At 42.9% G+C, this 18,847-nt stretch overlaps 1 protein-coding gene across 1 annotated transcript in view; it reads right to left on the bottom strand.

Annotated features, from left to right (window-relative positions):
• Positions 1-18,847, bottom strand: part of PPP2R5A (protein phosphatase 2 regulatory subunit B'alpha) — a gene marked incomplete in the record, with an annotated part of 2,279,188 nt that overhangs the window by 599,965 nt on the left and 1,660,376 nt on the right. The window contains 1 exon segment of the mRNA XM_044055395.1: positions 10,038-10,088. Within this exon segment, the coding sequence (XP_043911330.1) occupies positions 10,038-10,088 (51 nt within the window).

The raw sequence follows: 18,847 nt of genomic DNA, 5'->3' as shown, positions 1-18,847 counted from the left end.
AAAAGGTTGGCCATCTTGATGTTTAGTACCACTAGAAACATTTTTAGTCCTTCTTTCCTGGGGACAAGGAAAAGGTGGGTGTAAACCCCTGTACCCTCTTCTTCTGGAGACACTCCTTGAAGGGTTCCCTGCAGTAAATGCTCTTTTAGAATGGATGGAAGAAGTTTTTCCTTTGGTTTTGATGGCAGGGGATCCCTATAAATTGATTTTTTTTTCCAGAATTGAATGGCATAGCCTTTCCTTATAATCTGAAAGACTCATCTGTCTTGTGTTATACCTTGTCAATGATGGTAGAAGAAACAAAGTCTTCTGTCACGTAGAATGGATGGGGGAGGGGTTTGTGGGAGAGTAAGGGAGGTGGTGCAAGGATTAGTCACAGCTGCTCCCTGGGTAAGGCGGGAACCTTGACTCCCCCTAGTCTGAAATGCTGTTTGCTTTAATATTTTCTTTGCTGTCCAGATCTTTTCCCCATAAGCTGTTTTGCTTTTTCATATTTAGGTGGTTCATAGGTTGGTACTAGGCTATCGGCCCTAGAGCCTATACAAGCCTAGCCATAACAATTCCCTGGTTATTTCTTCCCACAGTATTTACTCCCCTGTAAAGGTGGAAAGCGCCAAGACTTGAAAGGATAGTTTCTAGTGTATTTGGGAGTGAGAACCAGATAAACTTCTTTAACTGATTTCATTCTGTTTCTCTTTCTTGTCCAGTTTTTTTAAATTCTTGTTTAGCTGGGAGTCAAAATAAGAACATTTTGTTCAAGGGAGCACTGAGGAGGTTCAGCTTTTAAGTGGTTTGACACAGCTTGTATTCTCAGTCAAGAATGTCTCTGAGTGACTAACCACATGGCAGCTGACCTACATATAATGCATCAAAAGCATAAAATTCACATTTGAGTGCGTGTCTGGACAGTTGGGACAGAGATACTAAATGGGTCCTGAATATCCCTCTGGAGGCTCTTGTCCTGGATTTTCTCTGCCTTAATTTTAATCTGTTCCTGCAGTGACTTAAGATATTTGAGCACATGGAACTGGCAGTTAAGAGCCCTCATCACCAGAGTGGGTGAAATGATAGCTTTCTTACCAAATCTGTCCTGCAATCTGTGTTCTCCAATATTTAGTAAAGGGGCTCCTGGATATATGTCCACTGGCTTCCTTGGCAGATTCTGTAGCTACCACTGCAAAGCCCACCACTGGATTTTTATAAAAGTGCTTATTGGACTCTAGCACCCTACAGAAGTAGTTAGGCTTCCTTAGAGCAGGGAGAAGGGAGTCAAGGTGCAAAGAAATGTCTCCAAACACATCATCAAAGACAACATGCAATGGAGGGACTGCCAAAAGTGTAAGGGTAGAAAGTTCAGAATCTCTCTGTACTGAATTTGAGCCCTGGAGAATTTCCTAGATTCCCAAGTGAAGGATTCCTTCATTCTATGAAGTCTGTCTGCAAAAGATGAACCTTCAGGAAGGAAAGCTGAGGATAGGCCATCATCTGGATCACAATCTTCATAAGTCTGAGGGGGAAGGTATTCCTCATAAGCTAATTGCTCCTCATCCTCTGATTCTGAGTAATAATATAATCTCCCGAGGGAATGTCACATTTTATTGTCCAAGGGGACATTCCTGGCACTGGATCCTTTTGCGAGGTAAGCTAAGTGGTCCTCATGAAGTCCATGGCAATTGTGAACAAGTTCTGTGAAGAGATCTGGGATGATGAGGCAGTGGGCTCAGACAGAGAGGGCTGGGATAAAACCGAATGCCTTGGTCTTAAGGGAAAGCAAAGGCTTCAGGTCGTAGGCCTCTATCCAGTTCCCAGTGACATTTGCCCATAAACTAACTGAAGAGATACTGACATCACCCTCAGTCACCAGTACTCATAATAGGGGGCTGCAAAGACAGCTCACCTGTGTTGTTGGTAAAAAATTTTGTCAACGGCCTGGAGAGAAAAATGTCCTCTGTGTCCCCAGTATCCTTATCCTTTGGATGCTTATCCTTACTCTTCTTGGGGATGATGGCCTGGGAACTGATGTATGTCACAGCATGAGAAGGCCCTGCCCTGCTGGAATCTTTATGTTGCTGAAGGTCCTATGTTTATTCTGTATTATGTTTAATTCTAACACTATTAGATGGCTAGAAACATTGTGCTGTGGGCCTAAGCAAAAAAAAGGCAGGAGGAGTGAAAATGTTGTGGGGAATCTGCTTCCTGGTGGAAATGAACATTTAAAAAAGGTAGAGAAAAAAAGGTCTCCAGCAGGCTACTCATCTCTAGCACGCAGACAACAATGCTGGCTGATGAAGCTAAGAAATGCATTATGAAGCACTGGACTACACAGCAATTACACAATGTAGATGGTAAAGGCTAACACTCTTTATAATCCAATGTCCAGATGTTGGTCTGCAACAGACGTCAGCTGAGAAATGATCTGCTATTCAGGCAAGGTATGGGCTTCTGCACAACAGGACATCCCAAGAATCAGTGCTACAACACTGACTACAATGAACATCTGCTTTGACATCAATAAATAAAGCTCAATCTGCCTTTTCTATTCTAAATTAAAGCTTTGGTGTAAGTGACTGGCAACAAAATGTGATGGATCAATTGGATGGAGAGAAAAAGAAAGCTACTTTATGCCTATCAAATAACAAAAAAGTTTGGCAAGACTTTACATATTTTAAATGGGGGCCTATTCCTTCATCTTACTGTGGGATGTAAAGAGGTGCAGTCGCGGGGTCTTCATACATACATGCTGACATCACCGGAGCCAAAACACAGTGCAAGTTCTAACATTAATCACAAAGAAAGCAAGTTTAAGATGACATCCTACCCAAATTAGAAGCAGCATTTTGGAAAAGAGTAGATATGTAAATTAATCCAGAAGCGGACAAAAACAGGTAGCAAAAGAAAGTGCTAACAAGCAAAAGCAGCTTGTGACCACACATAATTGGAAAATACACACTTACTTGCCATAACAGTAGATGATCGACTAGATCACTGATGAAGTAATGATAAAGTACAGTTGTGTACACTTACCATAAATGTAGATGTTCGACTGTATTCACTGTTGCAGTCATTACATTTGGGTTAGCTGTTTGCAAGTAGCCCTCAGTCGGCCTGATTAACAAAGTCTTGGGTCCTGCGTCAGTTGCTGTCCCTTCTTCCATGACGTCAGGTCGTCAGGGGTATAAAACATGCAGCCGACGCCATTACATCAGTTTTTCTTGCCCCAGATGTCAGGTGCCCCACTAATGGGGAGCAATTAAATATAGAAGTACAATGATATACCGCCAACAAAAAAGCAAATGCACCAAAAAGGCTTTTAAGCATAGTAAAGGAAAGTAGAGGTATAGCCAAAAGAAGTTAGGGGGCTGGAGGGAGGGTAACCAGGACTGCAACACTGAATACACTTGAACATCTACATTTATGGTAAGTGTACACAACTGTACTATGTTATTTGTGTTTCACTGTTGCAGTCATTACATTTGGGTAGATTCCCAAAGCTGTGGTTGGGAGGAGGAATTTAGATAGCATTAGGACCAGCTATAAGGCCCTGAAAGACTGCAGTGGCAAAGCCAGCTCTGGATTTAGAGAAAATTGGCAAATGGTAATGCTTGGTGAAAGTATGTACAGAACTCCAGGTAGCAGCTTCTAGGATGTCCCTGGTAGGGACACCTTTGAGAAAGGCTGTACAGGTAGATGCAGCCCTGGTGGAGTGAGGTCTGATCCTCTGGGAAATAGGTTTTCTATGGTGCTTATAGCAGAAATTAATGCAATGGCCTATCCATTTAGAAATTGTTTGCTTTGAAATAGCCTTCCCCTCTGCCCCTGTAGCAAATGCTACCAGCAGTTGTTCAGATTTCCTTTGAGATTTAATCCTGTCCAAGTAGAATCTGAGTTGTATGTGCACATCTAAGGAATGCAGTATCCGTTCCCCTTTGTTCTGTGGATTGGGAAAGAAGGTTGGCAAATGAACGGACTGATTAAGAGCCACACTGGATACCACCTTGGGCATGAAGGATGGATTGGTTCTGAGGGACAGCATGTTCGCATGAAAGATGATGAAAGGCTCCACTGCCATAAGGGCCTGTAATTCAGATACCCTTCTAGCTGAAGTGATTGCTAAAAGGAAAGCTGTTTTCCAAGAAAGAAATTTTAAGTCTGCAGTAGCAGCTGCCTCGAAAGGAGGTAGAGTGAGTTTCTCCAAAACAAAGTTAAGGTCCCAGGCTGGGGTTGGAGCTCTCCTGGGTGGTCTCAAATTTTTGGCCCCTCTGAGGAAATGCTAGACAAGTGGTTGAGAAAAGAGGGGGGGGGGGTTCTGTGTTATAATGAGCTGAAATGGCTGAGGTGTGGATTTTAATGGAGGAAAAAGACAGTCCCTTGTGAAGCATCTCAGTTAAGCATTGTAAAATCTGAGATAAACTGGGCACTGCTGTGCTCATCCCTTGAGATTGGTTCCAGGCACAGAATCTTTTCCATTTTTCAGCATAGGATTTTCTAGAGCTAGGCCTCCTTGCCTATAAAATTATATCCATCACAGGTTCACTGAGGGATGGTAAAGGAGCGATTATGTAATTAGCAAGGCTGCAAGGTTTAGTGTTAGAAGCTGAGGGTGCAGAATCTGGTTCTCCTGCTGAGACAACAGGGAAGGAGTCTGAGGCAGGTGCCATGGGGAAAACAGTGACAGACTGCGCAGGAGAGGGTGCCAGTGTTGGCGTGGCCAGTCTGGAGCAATCAAAATCATCCTTGGTTGTCCTGTTTGATTTTTAGTAGTACTTTGGAGAGCAGAGGCAAAGGGGGGAAGGCATAGACTGATAGGATTTTCCAGCTGAAGGACAGAGCATCCACTTCCCAGGCTTGTTTGTGGTGAGTCCTTGTGCAAAATTTGTCCAAATGGTAGTTCTGGGGAGAGGCAAACAGGTCTATATCTGGGCTCCCTCATTTGCTTGCCAACATGTTAAAAATCCTTGGTTCCAGTTTCCGCTCGTGTGGGTCCCATGAGGTTTCTGCTTAGTCCATCTGCCAGTGTATTTAACTTTCCTGGTAGGAATTGAGCTTGTAGGTGCACTTGGGAGCTCAAGGCTGTGTTCAACAATGCCATGGTTAGTCTGCAGTGGGGACCCCCCTGCTTGTTATGTACCCACATAACAATGGTATTGTCCGTCTTTACCATTAGTTGTCCTGGAAGAATGTGGTCCTTGAAGGCTGTCAGAGCATTCTGTACAGCTAACATTTCTTTTTGATTGATATGCAGGTGCATTTGACTTGGGTTCCATTTGCCCTGAATGCACTTCCCTGCGAGGTGAGCCCCCCATGCATTGTCTGATGCGGCTGTTGTTAGGGTTTGGGCGGCAGGGGGTGGTGTGAAAGGCAGTCCCTTGTTTTGGTGGCAGGCCTCTGCCCACCAAAGGAACTCTAGGCATAGGCAAGGTATGATAGGAATCATTGCTTCTAGATCCTGGGAATGTTGACACCATAGGCTTTTTAGATATCACTGTAGTTTCCTCATATGCAGTCTTGCACATGGAATTAGAAGAATGCAGGAGGCCATGAACCCCAAGGCTTGCAGTATTTGTCTTGCAGATAGGGTTTTTGTGGCCAGTTGTTTGAAGTAGGTTGTCAGATGAATTTGTTTCTCTGGCGTGAGGTAGGCCATCTTGGAAGTTGTATTCAAGCTTGCTTCCAGGAATATAATTTGTTGACAGGGTACCAGGTGTGATTTCTTTTCGTTTATGGTGTACCCCAAACAACTTAGAACCCTTTGTACAAAGGCCAGATGATTCAAAAGTATGTCCTGGCTTTCTGCCTGAATTAGACAATCGTCCATGTATGGCTATATTTGAATATTTCTTTGCCTGCAGAATGCAATAACTGGAGCTAGGCACTTTGTGAATACCCTGGGCACAGTAGATTAGCCAAAGAGCAGTGCAGAGAACAGACGGTGTGCATAGCCTGCTTTGAAGCATAGGTATCTTCTGCAAGATTCCCTGATTGGGATGCGCAGGTATGCTTCTTTTAAATCTAGTGTTGCCAACAAGGCATCTTTGCCTAGCATAGGAAGTAATTGGTGAAGTGTCAGCATCTCAATTTTGGAATCTCCAAAAAGGTGTTTAGAGTAGATAGGTCCAGGATAGGACGCCATGAATTGTCTTTTCTGGGTACTACGAAAAGTCTTGAGTAGAAACCGTGTCCCTTTTCCTCTTCTGGTACCAGTTGAATAACACCCATGCTTAAGAGGGAAAGTACTTGTTTTTGGGCCTCTGCCCACTGATTTGGGGGTAGGTCCGGCCACCCGCTTGCTGTTGGCAACATGTGGAAGTGAAATCTGTATCCCTGTGACACTATATTTAAAGCCCATTTGTCCTAGGTAATGAGTTCCCAATTCTTTGCATGAAGAGCAACCTTTCCCCCCAAAGGGGCAGTCAGTTGATAACTGCTTGGAAATTTTAAAAGGAAGTCATTGAGACAGTTTACCATGGGGGGGGGTCTTACTACTCTCAGACTTGGAAGTGGAGGCCCCCCACTGCTTAGACCTGTGTGTTCCCTGGGACTGAAACCTGAGGTTTTTGCTGTGTCTGGGTTTGGCTTTAGAAGACCTGGAAGGGGCTGGAAAGGACCAGTTCTTAGAGGTCCAGTGCCTACTAAATCTAGGAGGCTGAACTTGTAAGAAATCTTTAACAGTTTGCATAGATTAACTTTATCTTCCATCTTTTTAAGAGCTTCCTCAGCCTTGTTGCCAAACAGGCGGTCCTGATTTAAGGGAGAATCCAACAATTTAGTTTAACATGATCAGGCAAAGATTGCTCCTTAAGCAAAGCATGCCTTCAGAGCACAGACCCAGTAACAGCGGCCCTGCAAGAGGCCTCTAATGAATCAAAACCACTTTACAAAGTATGTTTTCCAACTTGTTCAGCAGAATGCATCAAATCCTGTAATTCTTTATTTTCCACACAATCAGGAATCAACATCATTTTCTGTTTAAGCAATCCAATAACATGTTGCTGATACTTTAACATGAAACTGGCAGTTTAAAGCCCTAATGGCCAAGGTTGCAGAAGTGTAAACCTTCTTACCCCATCTATCCAGCGCCCTGGAGTCTCTATCAGAAGGGGTAGGATTTTTAGCAGTAGAAGACTTAATGCCCTTGGGCCCCTGTGAAATAGTCTCTGGATCCACAAAAGGATTTTTAAAAAGGAACTTGTGTGACTCAGGAACCCTATTGTATCTGGTTTTCTGGGAGCAGGAGGCAAGGAATCAGAGGCCAAACTAGATTCCGAAAAAGCATCATCAACAATGTCTAGTACAGGAGGAATAGCTAAAGGCCTATGCTGAGGTAGGAGTAAGAAATCCTTAAGCCTCTTTTTTGAATCAGAAAAATCCTGGCTTTCCCAGTGGAAATGCTCCCTTAGAGTATGTAAGGTTTCCCCAAAAGAAAAATCCTCTGGAGGGGAAGCAAAGGGAATGGAGTCCTCTGCATCAGAATCTTCATAAGTAAATAAGGGCAAATTCAGATCATTAGAAGAATCAGAAAAAAACAGAATCCTGGTCAGAAGATTCATAAACCACTTTGGTCCTAGGCCTCTTAGAAAGTCGGGGGTTGGGCAACCCCTGATTAAAGTTATTAGATCTTCAGCCATTCTTTTATTTGTTTTTTAGGCATAGAGGCCTGAGCATGGGGCCTGTGCATCGTTTTTTAGGCATGGTTCAAGATTTAGGCCTAAGAGAAGAAGGAGGCGTCAGTTTAGTATGCAAGTCTGTAGGCCTGACTACACCCTCAGAAGCTGGTGCCTGCACAGCAGCTCCGGACCCATCCAAGGTATCCACGGGTTCCGTAGTTGAAACATCTCACGGCATACCGGACTCTGAATGGGTCTCAGTAGAGGCCTGCGAATCAGAAGTAGCAGGTATCAGGGGCTGCGAAAGTGCCTCACTGAGTACCGGCAAACTGGCGACTGGCTTAGAAGCGTCGTCGGCAGTTTTGGACCTCAGCGTCCTGTCTCTGTCTTTATCTTTGTATTTTTTTGGAATCCCGGTAGTTGGATGGCTAACTGACATTTCTGTATAATTAAACCGAGAACCGAAATATTTAGAGGCGAAAATATACCGATGATGGATAGTGCGCTGATAAAATAAAGCACAAAACCGAGTCAGGGCCTACGCAAGGAATACAGTACGAATGAAAATCTTTATGAGGTATTTTCTTACCACAAGTAATGCAATTATTAACTTTTACTGACATCGGTAAGGAGCAAAAAAAAGTTTCCCCAATGGGATACTTAGCTTTAGTTGAAGATTTCGGTTCTGAAACTCGAAAATGAAGAATTTCAGGAGTCGGCCGACCGGCACTTGCGAACTGCTTCTGCTTCGGGCACCGCATGGCAAGAAAGACTGATGTAATGGTGTCAGCTGCATGTTTTATACCCCTGATGACCTGACATCATGGAAGAAGGGACAGCAACTGACACAGGACCCAAGACTTTGTTAATCAGGCCGACTGAGGGCTACCTGCAAGCGTATAACCCAAATGTAATGACAGCAACAGTGAAACACGAAGAACATCCAATGGGATTGTACCCTACCAAGGATACTGAAAGTCTGGCCACTATGCCAAAGCTCAGGGGCTCCTTCCTTGCATACCTTATATGTCTGACCTAAGACCTATGCACAAAGTTTGCAAGCTGGTACATAAGGGACGTACGGGTGATAAAGTCCTCAAAGCTTTCTTACCCCATGAATTTACAAAGGCTAAGTACAAAAATGATGGTCTAAGGATATACAGAGGGAACGGAAGAGGACTGGTTGGCAAGTAGAAGTTCCACTTCAGCCAAAAGAAAGGGGTAAAAAAAAAAGATGGAGACAAAGAGCATATAGTGCAACAGTGATCTATTTGAAAATCTAGTTTAATGCAAGTTCTTACACAACTACACTATGTTCATCATTAGAACACTGCTGCAATAATGCTAACCAATGGGATGATTAACGAAGCTTTCTATTGAAAGTGGGAGGAGGTAACTGGCACTGACCTACAGTCTAGCAACCCTTGGAGAATGATTCTGGCAAAACCAGTTCTGTCTCTAGAAAAAGCATCCGCTCTGTAAAGGAATGGGTAGAAGACCAAGTATGCTTCTAAAATGGACCTAGAATCGAGGCCTTTGAAAAAGGCCCCTGGACATGACACAGCTCTTCTAGAATTAGCTTTAATGCTACTTGAGAATTAGTTAAGAATAAAATGAATAGCCAAAGGAGATGGCAGAGGATATCCATCTGGAAAGAGCTTGGATGCTGGAAGACCTTGCTATTTACTTTCAAAGGAGATGAATAACTGATAAGATTTTCTAACTTTTTTTGTCTTATGAAAATAAAATCTCAGCTAAGTACATCAAAGCAAGTAGATGATTTACCTTTGTCTTGGGGATTAGAAAAATACAGGAAGGTACACAGATTGGTTCAGAAACAATTTGTGACCATCTTAGGCATAAAATAAAGATGAGTTCTAAGGGAACTTCTATCCTTATGGAAAATAAAAAAAGGACAGGCAGACATAAAACAAGGCTTGTAATGCAAACTCTATTGTCAGAGGTTACAGCAAAAAGAATGGTCTTCCATGTAGAAAACGTTAAAGAAGTTGAAACAGCTGTCTCAAAATGAGTCTAAGTCAATTTCTCATGCATGAAATTCAGGTTCTACTGAGAGGTGAGGTTGTAAAGATATGTGGTACAAAGACAACAAAGCAGTTCCAGTATTAGTGGGAGCAACTGTAGTGTTAAACAAATCAATCATCAAGCATACTCAAATATGCAACTAACAGATGTAACCTCGAGAGCTACAAAAAAAAAAAAAAAAAAAAAAAAAAAGAGACAATTCCGGTGCATAGAAGGTACTTCAAAAACATTCTAGGAACACATGTAGAATGAATAAAAACTAATTATATGGACTTTAATCATGCCCTGACATAGGAATGGGGTCCATTTATATCACAGTATTAAGTACCCTTAATACTGGGAGAAAAAATGGGTTATACAACTACTATTAAAAAAAAAGAACCATACCTCCTTCTGACTGCATGTTTTCGGCCAAATCTTCAATAAACCTCTAACGACCTAGACAAAGTAAAGAAATACAAGCAAACAATTACAAATGTTACAATTTTAAAGTACTCTTTCTATACCCTTTTTGATCCTGTTTATTAAAAGAGCACCAAATTCACACAAGTAAAATGTTACAATCATTACACCATTGATCATTATACGCTTGCAGAAGTATGCACTGTCAGGCATCATTGTTTTTCCTCTACAGGAAAAAATGAACTGTTAAGAAAAAAGAGAAACAATATTCTAAATGTACATATTCTTGTACTCTTTCTTGCTTTTACAATAAAAACTGCAGTACGCAAAAATTCTGCAGCAGCATAATCAGCCATCGATGGTCACATGACATTACCCAGTAGTTAAAATATGACTGAAGAATGCCTACCAAAACCGTTAAGATAGCAAAGTGACTAATATCACACAGAAATCATAGGAAACACAAGGCAACTGAGTCTTGAGACCATTTAAGATCTTGCTAGCACCCACCCTTACACAACAGCTCTTTTGTCGAGGAAGGGTAGACCAGGCAAGCCAGGGGTGAATTTGTGAATATCTATCCAATCACTCAACCCCTGTTTGGAAGAAAACATTGAATTTATCGTCATATGATTATTTTTTTAGCAAGAGGTTGCAGTAAAATCAGTTTGAGTGATTTTACCAGCACAAATGAATCACCAACTTAATTCAATAAATCCTCATGCAACTTTCCTATAGCAAATTATGAATATACAACTGTAAAACAATTAACAGAAATTAAAATGACAAGGTAAAGCCAGGTGCTCAAAAGTGAATTCTACAATGACAACACATAATTAAAGGATTGCTGAGCCAAAAAGTCTTTATTGATTGGCAAAAAATATGGCAGACTACTAAGTCAGACTACAGGATGGTCTAAATAAGGGCAGTCACCATAGCAAAAACTAAAATGGAATAACAAATACGATTTTATGAATTCAGCTGATCTATAAAAGGACACTACTTCGGAGGTCAAAGAATGGTTTCATCCTCTTTTCACTTCCAGTTTAGTTTTCTTCCTGAAGCTCCCACGCTTAAAGGTACTAACCCCCCCTGTGTAGACACATATCATGACATCACACAGTACACCAGGAAGACAAACTTAGGTCTCTCAGCTCATCTTTTAGCCTGTGACCACTGAGTAGCAACATTCCTGCAAAACAAGTGAAAACAATGAAGATTTGACAGTTACACTGTTAATACACAACTACATACTTGTCTAATTTACAAGGAACTCCAAATGGCAAAACAGATGAAGTGGTTACACAAGCACAGTTGGAAAACGCAGGGGATCCATCACCTACTAGGAAGGGTTCTCTCACAGAACAAGGGATATGGTAAGAAGTACTCGTCACATCTAACATCAGAAACATAAAGTTGGGTAAGTAAACTTATCATAACAGTAGATGTAGAACTGATCACTGTTGTAGTATTGAACTGATGGGATATCTTGAAAAGGAGAGTCATATATCCAACCAGCATACCAGAGCCTGGACGCCCTCCCCTTGGGGGTGTACATCACACACATATGTCCTCAGCCTAACAGAGTTGGAGGTACATAAGGGATGTACAGATGGGAAGTATCTGAGGACGTTCTTGCCCAACAAGGGAACTGTAGTAGTACAGGCAGCTATTTACATATGTATGAGTCAAAAAGGTGGAAAAAATAAGGAACTCACCTTAGCCAAACAAAAAAGGAGAAAGATGGGGTAAGGAGAAAGGGATGTAATACAGCAACAGTGATCAGTTGAACATTTTCTGTTATGAATAAATACTTGCACATCTGTACTATGCTCTTCCTTGATCACTGCTGCAGTATTGTTACTGGATGGGAGAATCTCAAAGCTGTCTAAGAAAACATGCAGGAGGAAGCTTGAGTAGAATTATGGTCCAAAAGACCCAACAAGACTGACCTAGCAAAACCTGCTCTAGTTCTAGAGAATACATCAGTCTTACAATGTTTTGTAAAGGTGTGAATAGAAGACCAAGTAGCTATTTCAAGAATAGAGCTAGAATCCACACCCTTGCAAGACAGCTACTGAAGAAGTAGCAGTTGTTCTACAATGTGCTTTATGTGTTTTAACTGGAACTTGAAGCTGTTTATTATGAAAGAATAACATAAAGACATGATATTTGATATCCATTTAGAAATAGTTTGGAAACACAAGCATCAAAGGTTTTCTCCTGGAAAGAAACAAAAAGCTGATCAGACTTACTGACCGATTTGGTTTTATCCAAGTAAAATTTGAGATGCTTATATACATCCAGGGAAGGTAGAATCCTCTCCTCCTTATTCTGAGGAGAAGGAAAAAAGGTGGGAAAATTAATGGTCTGATTCAAAGACAGCTCATTAACAACCGTACGGATAAAACAAGAATTAGCACAAACAGTAACCCTATTCCTATTAAAAACGATAAAGGAAGGAAAGTACAGTTCTGTACACTTACCATAAATGTAGATGTTTGAGTGTATTCACTGTTGCAGTCATCACATTTGGGTTATCTGCTTGCAGTAGCCCTCAGTCGGCCTGATTATCAAAGTCTTGGGTACTGCGTCGGTTGCTGTCTCATCTTCCATGACGTTAGGTAGTCAGGGGTATAAAGCATGCAGCCGACGTCATTACATCAGTTTTTCTTGCCCCAGATGTCAGGTGCCCCCCTAATGAGAAGCAATTATATATATATATATATATATATATATATATATATACACACACACACACACACACACACACACACACACACACACACACACACACACACACAAGGTTATACCTCCAACAAAAAAGCAATTACACCAAAAAGCTTTTAGGCATAGTAAAGGAGAGTAGAGGTATAGCCAAAAGAAGTCAGGGGGCAGGAGGGTAACTAGGACTGCAACAGTGAATACACTCGAACATCTACATTTATGGTAAGTGTACACAACTGTACTATGTTATTTGTGTTTCACTGTTAGTCATCACATTTGGGTAGATTCCCAAAGCTAAGGACGGGAGGAGGAATTTAGATAGCATTAGGACCAGCTATAAAGGCCCTGCAAGACTGCAGTGGCAAAGCCAGCTCTGGATTTAGAGAAAATTGGCAAATGGTAATGCTTGGTGAAAGTATGTACAGAACTCCAAGTAGCACCTTCTAGGATGTCTCTGGTAGGGACACCTCTGAGAAAGGCTGTAGAGGTAGATGCATGCAGCCCTGGTTGAATGGGGTCTAATCCCCTGTGGATGAGTAAAGAGGGGTGGGTTCTGTGTTGTAATGAGCTGAAATGGCTGAAGCATGAATTTTGATGGAGGAAATGGAAAGGCCCTTGTGAAGCATCTCAGTTAAGTATTGAAGAATCTGAGGTAAATTGGTCGCTGCTGTGGCCATCTCGAGTTTGGTTCCAGGCACAGAATCTTTTCCATTTTTCAGCATAAGATTTTCTAGTACTAGGCCTCCTTGCCTCCAAAATGACATCCAACATTTGTTTACTGAGGGATGGTAATGGAGACATTAGGTAATTAGCCAGGCTGCCAGGTTCAGGGTTTGAAGCTGGGGGTGCAGAATCTGGCTCTCCTGCTGTGACAGCAGGGTAGGGGTCTGAGGCAGGTGCCATGGGGCTAGCAGTGACACACTGCGCAAGAGGGGGTACCCACTGTTGGTGTGGCCAGTCTGGTGCAATCAGTATCATCCTTGGTTTGTCCTGTTTGATCTTTAGTAGTACTTTGGAGAGGAGAGGCAGAGGAGGAAAGGCATAAACTGATAGATTTTCCAGCTGAAGGACAGAGCATCCACTTTCCAAGCTTGTTTGTGGGGAGTCCTTGTGCAGAATCTGTCCAATTGGTAGTTCTGGGGGGAGGCAAACAGGCCTATATATGGGCTCCCTTCTTTATCAACATGTTGAAAGTCTTTGGTTCCAGTTTCCAGTCGTGTGGGTCCATGATATTTCTGCTTAGTTCGTCTGCCAGTGTATTTAGTTTTCCTGGCAGGAATTGAGCCTGTAGGTGCACTTGGTAGCTCAAAGCTGTGTTCCACAGAGCCATGGCTAGTCAGCAGAGGGTGTAAGAATGGGTACCTCTTGCTTGTTTATGTCCCACACCCCTGCTTGTTTACATACCACATAAGAGTGGTGTTGTCCGTCTTTACCATTAATTGTCCTGGAAGAATGTGGTCCTTGAAGGCTGTCAGAACATTCTGTACAGCTAACATTTCTTTTTGATTGATATGCAGGTGCATTTGACTTGGGTTCCATTTGCCCTGAATGCACTTCCCTGTCAGGTGAGCCCCCCCATGCATAGTCTGATGTGTCTGTTGTTAGGGTTTGGGGCGGCAGGGGGTAGAGTGAATGGCAGACCCTTGTTTTGGTGGCAGGCCTCTGCCCACCAAAGGAATTCTAACCGTAGGCAAGTTATGATAGGAATCATTGCTTCTGGATCCTGAGAATGTTGACACCATAAGCTTTTTAGATACCGCTGTAGTTTCCTCATATGCAGTCTTGCATATGGAATTAGTAGAATGCAGGAGGCCATGAACCCCAAGGCCTGCAGTATTTGCCTTACAGATAGCAGGGTTTTTGTGGCCACTAGTTTGAAGTAAGTTGTGAAATGAATTTGTTTCTCTGGCGTGAGGAAAGCCATCTGGGAAGTTGTGTTCAAGCTTGCTCCCAGGAATATAATGTGTTGACAGGGTACCAAATGTGATTTCTTTTCGTTTATGGTGTACCCTAGACAAGTTAGCACCTTTTGTACAAATGCCAGATGATTCAAAAGTATGTCCTGGCTTTCTACCTGAATTAGACTATCGTCCAGGTATGGGTATATTTGAATATTTTTTTGCCTGCAGAATGCAATGACTGGAGCTAGGCACTTTGTGAATACCCTGGGTGCAGTAGATAAGCCAAAAAGCAGTGCAGAGAACTGATAGTGCATGTAGCCTGCTTTGAAGCGTAGGTATCTTCTGCAAGATTCCCTGATTGGGATGTGCAGGTAGGCTTCCTTTAAATCCAATGTTGCCAACCAGGCATCTTTGCCTAGCATAGGAAGCAACTGGTGAAGAGTTAGCATCTTGAATTTTGGAATCATCAAAAAGGTGTTTAAGATAGAAAGGTCCAGGATAGGATGCCATTAGTTGTCTTTTCTGGGTACCAGGAAAAGTCTTGAGTAGAAACCTTGTCCCTTTTCCTCTTCTGGTACAGTTTGAATAGCCTTTATGCTTAAGAGAGAGTACTTGCTTTTGAGCCTCTGCCCACTGATTTGGGGGTAGATTTAGCCAACCGTTTGGGGTTGGTAAAGTGTGGAAGTGTAATTTGTATCCCTGGGAAACTACATTAAAAACCCATTTGTCCTGGGTAATGAGTTCCCAGTTTTTTGCCTGCAGAGCAATCTTTCCCCCTAAAGGAGCAGTCAGTTGAGAAGTGCTTGGAAGTTTTAAAGTTAAGTCACGGAGACAGTTTACCATAGGGGGGAGTCTTACTACTCCCTGATTTGGAAGTGGGAGCCCCCCACTGCTTAATCCTGTGCGTAACCTGGGACTGAAGCCTGGGTGTTCTGCTGGTTCTGGGTTTGGACTGAGAAGGCCTGGAAGAGGCAGGAAAGGACCAATTCTTAGAGGGACAATGCCTACTAAATCTTGGAGGCTGTACTTGTAGGAAATCTTTAACAGTTTGCATCGATTTAGCTTTTTCCTCCATCTTAAGAACAACTTCTGCTTTGTTGCCAAACAGGTGGTCCTGACTTATGGGAGCATCCAGCAATTTAGCTTTAACATGATCTGGCAAGGATTGCTCCTTAAGCCAAGCATGCCTTCTAAGTACAGACCCAGTGACCGCAGCCCTTCAAGATGGTTCTAGTGAATCAAAACTACATTGCAAAGTATGTTTTCCAACCTGTTCAGCAGAATGCATTAAATCCTGTAAATCCTTATTTTCAGCACAGTCAGGAATCAACATAATTTTCTGTTTAAGCAATGTAATAATATGCTGCTGATACTTTAACATATGAAACTGACAACTTAAGGCCCTAATGGCCAAGGCTGCAGAAGTGTGTACCTTCTTACCCCATCTATCCAGCGCCCTGGAGTCTCTATCAGAGGGGGTAGGATTTTTGGCAGTAGTAGCCTTAATGCCCTTGGGTCCATGTGAAATGGTCTTAGGATCTGCAGTAGGAGTTTTAAAAAGGAACTTGTGAGAGTTAGGAACCCTGTAATATCTATCAGGTTTTCTGGGAGCAGGAGGTAAAGAGTCAGGGGGCCAAGCTAGATTCCAAAAAAGTATCATCAACAATGTTTAGTACAGGATGGATAGCTAAAGGTCTGTGCTGGGGCAGGAGTAAGAAATCACTAAGCCTCTTTTTAGAATCAAAGTAATCCTGGCTTTCCCAACGAAAATGCTCCCTAAGAGTATGCAAGGTTTTACCAAAAGATAAATTCTCTGTGGGGGGGGGGGCATCAGAATCCTCATAGGTTGATAAGGGTAAATCCTGGTCAACAGAGGAAAAGTACAGTTTTGTACCTACCATAAATGTAGATGTTCGAGTGTACACCCTGCTGCAGTCATCACACTTGGGTTATCTTGTCGTCAGGTGGTCCCGCAGTCGGCCTGAATTCCAAGTCTTGGTCCGGCGTCGGTTGCTGTTGCTTCTTCCCTGACATCAGTGCACCAGGGGTATATATAATGCATCCAACGCCATTTTCTTCAGTTTTTCTTCCCCCAGATGTCAGGTGTCCCCAAAAAGGTGGTCAGTAATTAGTACCAATCTAAGAAATTTAGCACAAACACAACATCCCTCCAGCTATAAGCAAATACATCAGAAAGATATTGTAAAGATTTAGTTAGTTAGGTCAGAGGGGATGGAGGGAGGGTAACCTGGACTGCAGCAGGGTGTACACTAGAACATCTACATTTATGGTAGGTACAAAACTGTACTATGTTCATCGTGTTACCCTGCTGCAGTCATCACACTTGGGTAGAATCCCAAAGCTAAGGATGGGAGGAGGAGTCAAAGAGGGTTAGAGGAAGCTAGAAGGCCCTGCAGAACTGCAGTGGCGAAGCCAGCTCTAGTCTTAGAGGTAAGTGGTAGTGTTTGGTGAAGGTGTGTACTGAACTCCAAGTTGCAGCTTCCAAAATATCCTTGGTTGGCACCCCCCTGAGGAAGGCTGTAGATGTAGCTGCTGCCCTGGTAGAGTGGGGCCTTATGGTAGCAGGAACTGGTTTTCCATGATGGGTATAGCAAAAACGAATGCAATGTCCTATCCATTTGGAAATGATCTGTTTTGATATAGCCTTACCTTGCGAAGCTGCAGCATAGGATACAAAGAGCTGGTCAGATTTTCTGAAAACCTTAGTTTTATCCAAGTAGTAATGAAGTTGCCTGTGAATGTCCAAGGAATGCAGGAGTCCTTCTCCTCTGTTCTATGGATTTGGAAAGAAGGTGGGTAAGTGGATGGTTTGATTTAAAGCCACACTGGATACCACCTTAGGCATGAAGGAAGGATTAGTTTGTAGAGAAACTCTGTCTTGATGGAAAATGAGGAAAGGTTCCACTGCCATTAGTGCCTGCAGCTCTGAGACTCTTCTGGCTGAAGTCATTGCTAGCAGCAGGGCAGTCTTCCATAATATAAACTTTAGATCAGCAGAGAAAGCTGGTTCAAAGGGAGGTAGTGTAAGGTTTTCCAGAACAAAGTTGAGGTCCCAGGTTGGTGTAGGTGCTCTCCTGGGGGGCCCAATGTTTTTTGCCCCTCTGAGGAACTGCCTTAGAAGTGGATGTGAAAATAAGGGTGGATCCGTGTTGTAGTGGGCTGAAATAGCTGATGCATGGATTTTAATGGATGAAAAAGAAAGTCCTTTGTGCAACATCTCAGTTAAATACTGTAGAATCTGAGGCATGTGAGGCTTTGGCCTTTAGCTTGGTTCCAGGTGCAAAACCTTTTCCATTTGTCCGAGTAGGCCTTCCTGGTGCTGGGCCTCCTAGCTTCCAGAATAACATCCATAACTGCTTGAGGAAGAGGAGCTGGCTGGATGCTTAGGTGATTTGCCATGCAGCCAAATTTAAGGTTTTGAGCTGGCTGTGTAGAATCTGATTGTTTTGCTGTGTGAGCAAATGGGCAATTTGTGGTAAAATCCAAGGTGGGCCCTGGGCCATATTCCTTAATAGTGGGTACCAGTGCTGGCGTGGCCAGTCTGGGGCTATGAGTATCAGTCATGGTCTCGCCTTTCTGACTTTCAGAAGCACCTTTGAGAGAAGAGGCAATGGAGGGAAGTCATATACTGTCAGGTTTTTCCAACTGAATGAGAGTGCATCCACTTTCCAAGCTTGATGGTGAAGTGTCCTTGTACAAAATTTTGTTAGCTGATAGTTTATCTAGGTCTATGTCTGGGAGGCCCCATTTTTGAGTTATCATTGCAAATACTTGTGGATCCAGTTTCCACTCGTGGGGATCCATGATGTTTCTGCTGAGGTCGTCTGCCAATGTGTTCTTTTTTCCTGGCAGGAACTGAGCTTGTAGCTGAACTTGGTAAGCCAGTGCTGTGTTCCACAAGGTCACTGCTTGTCTGCATAGAGGGTAGGAGTGTGTACCCCCTTGTTTGTTGATGTACCAGATTACTGTGGTGTTGTCCGTCCTTATTGTAAGTTGTCCTGGATGTAAGAGGTTCTTGAAGGCTGTCAGAGCATTCTGTACAGCTAGCATCTCTTTTTGATTGATGTGCAGATTCCTTTGATCTGCAGTCCATAAGCCTTGAACGCACTGTCCTGCCATGTGTGCCCCCCAGGCGTAGTCCGATGC

Source organism: Protopterus annectens, chromosome 1.part2 (assembly GCF_019279795.1).
Source record: "Protopterus annectens isolate FY-2018-M chromosome 1.part2, PAN1.0, whole genome shotgun sequence".
NCBI classification, from domain to species: domain Eukaryota; kingdom Metazoa; phylum Chordata; order Ceratodontiformes; family Protopteridae; genus Protopterus; species Protopterus annectens.
The sequence above is the reverse complement of the archived record's forward strand: the minus strand, read 5'-3'. Positions and strand labels throughout refer to the sequence as shown.